General features: G+C 39.6%; 1 protein-coding gene across 1 annotated transcript; it reads right to left on the bottom strand.

Annotated features, from left to right (window-relative positions):
- Nucleotides 1-213: 213 nt before the first annotated feature.
- LOC108242678 (cell division control protein 42 homolog) lies at nt 214-9,714 on the bottom strand. The gene is made up of 6 exons (XM_017427673.3): nt 9,631-9,714; nt 6,293-6,397; nt 1,822-1,894; nt 1,517-1,626; nt 1,151-1,348; nt 214-719 (listed from the first exon to the last, which is right to left on the bottom strand). Exons 2-6 carry the CDS (start codon nt 6,395-6,397, stop codon nt 630-632), a joined length of 576 nt encoding a protein of 191 aa, XP_017283162.1. The 5' UTR covers nt 9,631-9,714; the 3' UTR covers nt 214-629.
- Nucleotides 9,715-10,288: the final 574 nt, after the last annotated feature.

The raw sequence follows: 10,288 nt of genomic DNA, 5'->3' as shown, positions 1-10,288 counted from the left end.
ACTTTTTCCAGTTTAACTAAATTAAATTAAATCAGTTCTGCATAGATTTTTTTTTGTCTTTTCAGAAGAAAGAAACCCTAGAAAAATACTTTTTTTTAAACATGTTTTTCTCACAAACTATTAAAAGTGCAGAAAAGAAAAAGAGAAATCAGTTTTGGCGTTTTGTTTCGTTTACACAGGAGTAAAAGCTCGAATTCAATCAAGAAAAAGGTGTTTTAAACATTTACAACATGGTGGCACGTCTTTTATTCTTGCCTTTTTTTTAAGGACATCAGAGCCTAAATTTCTCCAAACCTGGAGTCTGTTTGCAGTTTCAGGTGTAAACGGGACTCCATTTTATTGCATCTTGAAGAAATGGGAGGTTCAAGCCTTTATTGTTTGACCTGCCTCGTCCCAGTGAGAAACCATGTTTCCTTGTTAGTGAGGAGTGTAGTTCATGTATGTTAGTCATATTAAACGACAGGAAATTCAACGTGTTCCAACACCACACCCAAGTTAGGTCACTACGGCTGAAGGCACTGTTTAAACACCCACCCTCCCCTCGGTGCTCCCTCCCTCGGCTCCCGGACAGGATGAGCTCTTCCCTGTCCACCTCTCCTCCTCCTCCTCCTCCTCTTCCTCAGGCGTGTCTATAGGAGGAAGCAGCGTTTTTTGGGCTTGATGTCTGGGGGCTCCAGAGCTGCCAGGATGGCCTCGTCGAACACGTTCTTCAGTCCTCTCTGAGAACGAGACAGAAGGAGACAACGTCTGAAACTCGCACAAAAACTACAGAAATGGCAAGAAATGTTTGAATTTGTGACCGAATAAGTTGAAGAAACTGTCAACTGAAACCCTCAAGGTTGAATAATTCATTGATAATTTAAAACTTTCTGGACTAAAAGTGGGACTCTTTAGGCTTTTTATTATAAAACAATTATCAATGTTTTTCAGTTATCTCTAAACTGAAATGACTTATTTTATATGAATAAACACTGATTTATACACGTCCATGTCTATTACAATGTGTACAACATGTCAAAGAACCCCAATAATTACAGGCTGATTCTCTGTTTTTTTAGATAAGTTGTTGCTATATATATTGTTTTAATTTTTTAAACACATGACCAACAGCAGTTATAAACACTGAGGCTCGTTTTTTTTGTTTGTCTACCTGCGTCAGAGCCGAGCACTCCACGTATTTAACAGCTCTGAGCTCGCGGGCCAGCTTCTCTCCACTGTCAGAGGTCAGAGGTCGCTGTTTGTTCTTGGCTAGTTTTTCCATGGTGTTGCTGTCGTCTCTCAGATCCACCTGCGTCCCGACCAGCAGGAAGGGCGTCCGGGGGCAGTGGTGGGAAATCTCCGGCACCCACTGTAAAAAAAAGTTTTGGGTCAGGTCTGATTTACCCCAAGATTTCAAGTGTACAACTGCAGAACTGCGTGAACTCATTTTTACATGTCAGATCATTTATTTGAACCTTTTAGATGAAACTATTTTTACTGAAATGAGCATAAAAATGTGAGTGAGAACGAAGCAAACCTTCTCTCTGACGTTTTCAAAGGAGGAAGGTGAGACGACAGAGAAACAGACGAGGAAGACGTCGGTCTGAGGGTAGCTGAGGGGTCTCAGTCTGTCGTAGTCCTCCTGACCTGCAGGGGGAGACAAAAACAACCTCAGCTAATATAATATAGACAAACAAATCTGCTCTTTTAACTACTGAACTCTACGGCTTCAGATGGAAACTTTATATTATTTTAAAAACATTTACCACCACCTTATTGTTCCAATCATATTAAAATGTCCCAATCCTTAAATTAAAGAACCGCGTGCAGACGGATTTTCACCTGCAGTGTCAAAGAGTCCAAGGGTGTACGGCTCCCCGCCGATCATCACCGTCACTGCATAGTTGTCAAACACCTGGGGGCGACAGAGAGCGTGGAGGTGAAAATCAGGCAAAAAGAAAAGGGAAGTGAAAATCTTTGTTTAGGAAGCAGTAAAAAAAAATGCTTACTCATAAGAACCTTAGGCTAAACTAAGATTTTCTTTTTAATTTGATGTCCAAATGAGAAGAAAAACAAAACACATAAAAAAGCAGAAAAAACTGAGCAGTGACTCAGTTTAAAAAAAAATACTGAGTGTATTTTAACTTTCAGAGACATTTTATTTAGGAAAAGTTGTTCACAGCCAGAAAATAACCCGTTTCTGAAGCCAAACATCCTTTATTCAGAGGCCTCGCTGCCTGGATGTGTGGCTCCAGCTTTACTATCAGGATGTTTTGCAAATGTAAGTTTTTGTTTAAGTGAATTTAACTTGTAGCTGCTGTTTTGTTGTTTACCTTCTGTTCTGCTCGTTTAAACCAAAAATTCAGTCAACAATTTAATCTGCATCAAGTTTCAGTAGCCGTTCAGCCCTTTCACTGAGTTTTCGCAGAAATATCAGGTTTCTCCGGTGCTTTAGTCCAACACTTTATTTGATTTAAAGGCGTGTTCGCCTCACTGATGGTATTTCAGCGGATTTAGTTTAGAAAAAGCAGGTAAGCTGTTCTTTGTGCAGCCAGGTGTGAAGCATCATTCATTACAGCAAAATCAAACGTTTCACTTCTGCACAAGTTCATGAAGAATATCATGTCAGTCAAAGACCTTCCTGCGTGTTAGAAAAGCTTTTCCCCAGTTTTGGTGTCAGAACAGAAACACACTGTACGAAGGAAACGTTGGTTAACGGCTGCAACAACGGAAAGACTTGAACCACTGATGAAATCTGACATGTGGGAGGTTTTAAAGGTCTGAAATCAGGCCGGGTATTCATGACTGTGTAGGTGAGGTTTCAGGCGTTTTGTTAATGACGGCGTCTCCTTGACGACATAAATAAACAACCTCACAGCTGTCAGCATTTAGGTTTCTATTTCAGTAGACTCTTACAAAAATAATTGACAGAGAAATCCCCTCCGAGGCTGCACCTTCAAACTGTCAGAAAACATGAGAACCGATTTAAAGTGAATATTGGGGGAAAACAAGATAAACTGAAGATGAATGTTCTCAGCATTAAGAAATCTGACTGATCTGCTGCCCAGGTGAAGAAACCTGCTCAGATCTTTCTTGTGTTTCCCTCTCATACCTTCAGGCTGCTGCAGCCTGACACCACCACGCCTGCTAAGCTGAGCTCTGTGCAGGCGGCGGCGTTGCTGCGCCTGCATGGCTGCACGTCTGCGCAGCAGGGCGATAACATCCCGACATGCTGTCTGTCATCTGCTGTAGCCTGCAGACACTTGTTTGGTTTTAATGAAGCTCTGATTGCTCAGACAGGTTCCACATAAAGCGGCTGACGTGGCGTTTAGGAGAGGAAACAACAGAAAACAGCTTTTAATGACAACCATCACTGAGGGCGACATCTTCACTCCAGCAGCATGACTCAAGTGTAAACATTTAATATAAACGTAGGTTACATAAAGCATTATTTAGATCTATATTTATCATTATATTTATCAAATCTGATTTTATTCATTTATATATTTAGTCTAACAGCTGAAAAAAAAGGCCCATTTTTCAAACCAAAGAGTTAAAAATAAACATTTTTTGGATGCGTGTTATTAAACTCATGCCTTTTAAAAAGCTGAATGTTTTCAGTGAAATAGTTCCAATAAGCTGAAGGTTAAAACTTTTAGTAAATAAAACTTTCCCACTCAGCTGTTTGACGTTTTATCCTCTTAGTTTACTCACAAAACCGTTAATGTTTGAGGATTTCTGCTTGGATCCAGTTTTTCCTCCAAGATTCAAATTTTCTCACTTTTTTCATCTTTGATCGTTCTTTTGTTTTATTTGTTTAAAATCAAACTCTTTCTGGACTTCTAGCTTCTAAAACATTTCTAGAAAACTGGGAGAACGCCACCCTAAACTTCTTTTAGTTAAAAAAAAACCTGACTTTGAAGCAGTTTTTGCTGGTTTTGGTTTGAATTAAGGACACGTTTACTTCCTCACAGAAGCAGCTGACTGAACAGTTTTGAAATTACATTGAGCTGTTCTGTTTACTTCATGAAAAACAGAGAAAAAAAATAAATACTTCAGTAAAATTAAAGTCATTATGTGGTGTATGTTTCAGTGAATTCATTTCGGCTCTCTCACCACAACACATGGGCGTGGCAAACCTGCAACCTTCCGGTCCCAAAATGGCTGCCCTACCACTGCTCCACAACAACCATACAAAGGGAAAGAGCTGAACTTCTTATATAGATGATACATTATTTGGATCTTTGTGCATTTAGAGGAGAAATCATGTCTAAAACAGCCTGAAGCGAACCGTTACAGATGCTCTGGTTCATTCGGATAAGAAGTGAATTTCTGTAAAAGGCAAATGTTTCTCAGGAAAGACTTCCTCTCTCCTGTTTTCTTATTGTGGTGTTGGTCTGCTGACTGACAGGAAACAACACAGCGAGACGCAGCAGCAACACAATAAATCTGAGAGGAAACAGGAGGTTCTTCGTACATTTACTCAGCCGAAGCTGCAGCTGTGCAGAGCAGAAACAAATCCTAACATCTGCATCTGAGAGAAGAAACTATGGACAGATTCATATTCAAAGGGGAAATGAAAAGCTAACATAAATCAAAAGAAAGTCATAAAAGGTGTTAGTTTTCAGAGTCTCATTTTGAAAAATTGAACTGAATTCACAAAAAGGTATAAAACTAAGTTATAGGATAAAGAAAGCATCAGTTCACAGTAAAAGTTTGTTGTAACAATAGAACAGGAAGAGGATGTTACGTAGGTGATAAAAAAAAAACAGGAAAGTGAGCTATTAAAAAGCCATACCTGTTGCTGAGAGATTGAAACAATAATGAGACTTAAAAATAGTGTTTTAAAAGGAACAGACGAGCAAATATTTCAGAAACAGAGGCGTAACCATGTCTGACAGAAGTTATGAGGAGAAAACCAGGTGAAAGAGACGGTGAAGAAGATAAGATGGAGTCAGCGTCGCTGCTGCAATCTTCTGATCAAACTGTGCCGAGAGGCAGAAAATGGCTCAACAGCTGGACACACCAGCCCGTCAGCAGAAGGTTTCCTGACCGGCCTACGAAGTCAGATTAACAGCTTAGTTGGCCTTCCTGAGCTGGAAGAGTTTTCTGCATCACTAAGGTGACTGGAACCTGGCTCGATCGCCACGGAAACAGAGGCTGAACTCATTAACCTGCTTCAGAACTGGTTATGTTCACAGTTTCGGTTTTTAGCCTTTCTAAGAAAAGGCGCCCGTATTCCCCGATATCATCCCAGATAAAAATCAGACTGAAACATCTAAATGTCCGGCAGGAGGAGTGAGTGTTGTCACCAATTTAAAAGATAAACTGATGCAGATTGAAATAAATAAAAATAATCTGTCACTCAGTTATCTTAAAGGTCAGCGTTCTGCATTCAGATGATGTTAAAATGACAGCATTTTAGTTGCCATGTTTAACGTTAAAACAATGTTAAAGATCCTCGTGAATTTAAATACATGAAAGTTAATAAGTGTATCTGAAGAAGCCTCAGTTTTTATCTCAACATTAAAGGATGTTTAGGAGCTTTTTGGTTTTAACAGCTGGCTTGTATTAACTAACAGTGACCCGCAGCATTACTCTCTGCTTTTAATTATAACACTTTTTATTCCTGTAATGATTTTCTTTGGTAAAACACTGGCTGTTCATGCTGCGTGTCAAAAGTTACGCCTCCATTATTTACAGTTATGACTCCCAAACAGACAAGCAGCCAAAACTTTATGCATCGGTGTCTGGTGAGATTTCTCCTTATACTTTCAAGCGTCACCACTGAACTGGTGCAGCTCTTCTTTTACGCTTTTATTGACAGCTCTTCTTCTTTTGTTTGGTTGTAGTGCCGTTTCAAACCAAAAGTTTCAAAATAAATGAGGAATGATTCACTTTTGACGTGAGAAAATTACCCAAAATCTGCAAAAAGCTGCAGAACCTTTGGGTTCTTCTACACATCAGTCATGAATCAAAGGTAAGAAGACAAGTTTAACTTTGCAGGTACCGTGAATGCTTTGAACACATACAGAAGACTACAATTAAAGAGAAATATACTGAATACCATTTGTATTTCCAATAAAAGTGATATAAATACTGATATGATGGCTTTTTCCTGTCAGTTTACTCCAAAGGACCATATGTTTTTGGTTTTCTCAGCCCCGTCTCATGTAAATAAGTCTTACTTCCTGTGAGACAAGAGCGAGCTGGGTACAGTGTTAAAAAAATATCGCTTTCATGCTGGTTCTGATCGCCTCGCTGTGACCAACAGGTTCCTGTTGGTTTGTTATTGGTGTCACTGGTTACTCACAGTGGGGACGTATTCAGAGGGAAACTTGTTGGTTGTATAGGAGATGAGCAGGCAGGTCTTCCCCACGGCGCCGTCACCCACCACCACACACTTTATAGTCTGCATCTGAGGAACGACAACAGATTAGACAGTTTAGGGCAAAAAAAAATAAGAAATTAGAAACAAAAAGGACAACACATTAAAGGTTGAAAGGTGTATATAAAAATATCCATCTATTCATTTTTTAAATTTGCTTCTTCCTTTCCAGGTTGAGGGGAAGATGGTGCCCATCTTCAGTGGTCCAGAGGACGCCCTGGACAAGTCCATCAGACTCTTACAGCAGTGATTTGTAACAAATTAATCATTTACCCAGTTATATTTAACTAACACAATTAATTCATTATAAAAGAAATGATGTTTATTTAGCGGGTGTGGCCAAAACATGTTTTATCTAAAATATTCAACTGTGACAGGCCAGGAAACCATTTTATGTGCTGTTAGGTGCCTCCTCCAGTGTAACATGTCAGGGGGGGCTCTTGACTTGCATTATAAGCGCCCAGCGATGCTGCGTCTCCAGAGTTTTCATTTTAAGATTAAATCCCTGATAAAAACAGGTGAAATGAGATTCCTCTGCAGGGAAGTCGGGCTCAGCCTTGGAGATGGAGTGAAGAGCTCCGACATGCGGGGGGGAGCTCAGAGCAGAGCCGCTGCACCTCCACATCAAAAGGAGTTTAGGAGGTTTGAGCCCGTCCCACCGGGAGGAGACCCCGAGGCAGAACTCTCTGTATCCTCTCCGGCCTGGGAAAGCCTCGGGATCACCCACGAGGAGCTGGAGGGGGTCACTGGGAAAGAGGGATGTCTGGGTTTTCCTCCTGAACTTATCATCTCCACAGACAAGCAGCAGAAAATGGACGGATGGACCCATTTAAAACTTATTCAGTTAAATTATGAACATCATGGTTTTTTTTATCTTATCAGGTCATTGACAGCAGGTAAGAGAGGTCATGTGGATGTTTGACCTGAAACTTTAGAGATTCTAAACACGAATAAAGGAAGCTTTATGTTTTATAACCACAATTAGATGATAACCTAAATGACTGCTGAGAGAAATTCCTGTCATTCTCCGACTTGTCATGAGTGTTTCAGTAACCCTGAGCTATGAAGCGTGTAGGTCTGACTGGAATGTTACGAACAGAAACTGAGTGTAAGACGAGTTAAAGGAAACAGCCGCAGCTCTGTAGAACATCGCTGACGAGACAACCTGTGACCATCCAGACGGTACGCAGCTCGCATACCCAGGCTGCTGCCTCTATCAGGGACAATTGTAGAGAGGTATGGGCTTCATCACTGGCTTTTTGTTTGGGCCATTTGGCTGCGGCAGCATTCAGCTGAACTCTGATGAGTCAGGGACAAGGTAACTGGTTCAGGCTGCAGGGACGATGGCTCTGATTATCCCAGGAAACATTCCCTGCTGCTAATTCACACTCACAGGAAAACAATTCAGCACGATTAGAGGCGACCGCCGAATCCTTCTGACGCACTCTTGTTTGTTGCTCACACACTGTTATCTGTGATATCAAGTTGGTCCTGTTTGGCAATCAGCAGCCTTAAAAAAAACTCCCAGTAAATGATAAGTGACACAGGCCTTTTTACTCCCACATTAAAGATCTTTGAAGTTTCATTTTAGAACCACACATGGCCCTTCAACTCTATAAAAAGTCTATTTTACAGAAGAATATTGAAGTAAAAAAAGCCATTTACAAGTTAATAAAGACTTTCTATTAAAAAAAAATAGGATTTGCTAAAATTGTATTAATTGCTCCAAGTTTTAAAATTATTTCCTCTGTTTTTGTCATTACCTTTATGGGATTCTGAATAAATCAAGGATATGAAATTTGAGTTTGTTACTTTCTACATACATTAATGAGCCAAAACATTATGACAACCTAACATTTAGCATTGTCATATTGAACCTAAACTTCATTTTGGCTCAGATAAACAAAAGATTTAAAATTTACATTACAAACAAAACAGTTATTCACAAAACCTACATCAGATAACTAAATAATGACAATCGCTGTGAGACACTGCCCTTATCAGGGATTGAACATGAATTTATAAAACCTAAAATAACTCAGAGTATACATGATTATGTTGGTGAGAATAATAATTAAACGTTTTAAGTGCAAAGAGAAAGTAAACATGTACTACTTTAGGTTTATTTATTGATGTAAAGGGACAAACTTTTTCGATCTTTTAAGTAACTTGATATTTTGCTTTAATCCCACCAATCACATCAGGGTCTTGTCTTCAGTAATGAGGACGTTGCTTTAATCGATCATGGTGAAGAAAGAGTTGATTTTGAAAGGCAAACCCCTCAATTTACTGGATTTATGTTCCAACCCTATAGTCATAATATTTGGATCGAGATCCTGGATCCAACTGACTGAAATGAGCTTCCTTCATAGGGCGGCCGGCCTTAAAGATAAGGTGAGGAGCTCGAAGAAGAGCCGCTGCTCCTCTGCATCGAAACCAGTCAGTTGAGGTGGTTTGAATATCTGATCAGGACGCCTCCTGGAGGCCTCCCTTTGGTGGATTTCCGGGCTTGTCTCACTGGGAGGAGACCTCGGGGCTTGTGTGAGGGATTGTGTTTCCTCTCTGGTCTGGGAACACCTCGGGATCCCCCAGGAGGAGCCTGAGAGTGTCCCTGGGGATAAGCAGGTCCGGGTTTCTCCCCTGGACCTGCTGCCTCAGCGATCCGACCGCAGACATGCGGTAAAAGATGGATGGATTAAATATTTTGCCCAAATGTTTCTGCTTTTCAGCCACTTCCGCATAAAAAAGTACACGACACGGTTGTCTAAAACCAGCTCAAGAGTAACGATACAAATAAATTACACCAAAACATGAGTCAAAGCCAGAAGGCAGCGTTTTTTTAATAAACTAATTCTTGCGTAATCGCTACAAATTTAAGAAATCTAGCTAATCTCTCATTTGAGTCGGAAGCTAACCTCCCTTAAAACAAAACAAGTCGTTTATAATCATTGTAACAAATGAAGACAACAACACACATCTATAGGCTCAGTGTAATTGTATTATAAAGTTCAACAGTTGTTCTGGTTTATCTTAAAATATTTTTCCGGTAACTTCGAGCAGAGATTTATTAGCTGTTAGCTTAAAGTTAGCTAAAGTTAGCCGCTTGTTTTGACATCTGCCGGTTAGAATAACTAACTATAACAGGATTAAAAACCCCAACCATCGAATCAGAAAGAGACACTCTAAACATATAGTTACATTTCTGTTCATATTTTTGTATTTATCGTGAAAAAGTTAGAGCTAATGAAGGTGACAGCGCCTACCTTTTCCCCTCAGCTCTCTCGTAATGTTGTGGTGCGTTCAAGTGCTTCCTGTAAAGAATTCCTTTCGGACCGGAAGACGGAAAAATGACTTGCGTTGTGTTCAAATACGCCTGGAATTCTTTTTCTAAATACCTAAATGCCAATTATGTGTCACATGCGATTAATTTCCAGTCATACAAAGCTGACTGAATTTGAGTTTAGATGTTTTTTCTTTCTTTTTTTACATTTGAATGACTCATAAATAAGTGTAAGCTTGAGTTTAACATGCTGACACAAATATGTGTCAACAAAACTGAAGAATGAACCTCTAGGCTAAATCCTGCAGCATTCAAATAGTTGTGTGCAATTTAGCCTTAACTCTGTAGTATATATAGCTGTATATGTATTTATTTTTAGCACTTTGTTTAATAAGCAATCCAGTTTTCTTAAAAATATTTTGCAGGTGACAATGTGTTTACTTTTAATCCTTATCTGTTGTTCTAGGTTTTATATAAATCTACATTACTTTACATATTATTTGTGAAATCCTAATGGTATTATCATTATGGGTTTAAAAAATATTTATGCATGCATTTTATTTATTCTGTAATAATAACAAGCACAGTCATTGTGACTCAGTGCAACATGCTGAGAGGTGGGCAGGTCCTCAGTGTCCACT

The sequence above is a fragment of the Kryptolebias marmoratus genome, linkage group LG5 (genome assembly GCF_001649575.2).
Source record: "Kryptolebias marmoratus isolate JLee-2015 linkage group LG5, ASM164957v2, whole genome shotgun sequence".
NCBI classification, from domain to species: domain Eukaryota; kingdom Metazoa; phylum Chordata; class Actinopteri; order Cyprinodontiformes; family Rivulidae; genus Kryptolebias; species Kryptolebias marmoratus.
The sequence above is the reverse complement of the archived record's forward strand: the minus strand, read 5'-3'. Positions and strand labels throughout refer to the sequence as shown.

Coding starts and splice junctions, on each gene's coding strand:
- LOC108242678 (XM_017427673.3), bottom strand. CDS start 6,397: ATGCAGACTATAAAGTGTGTGGTGGTGGGTGACGGCGCCGTGGGGAAG. Junction 1,895..6,292: donor CCTCTGAATACGTCCCCACT/GTGAGTAACCAG, acceptor TGTCGCCCCCAG/GTGTTTGACAACTATGCAGT. Junction 1,349..1,516: donor TTGAAAACGTCAGAGAGAAG/GTTTGCTTCGTT, acceptor TTTTTTTTACAG/TGGGTGCCGGAGATTTCCCA.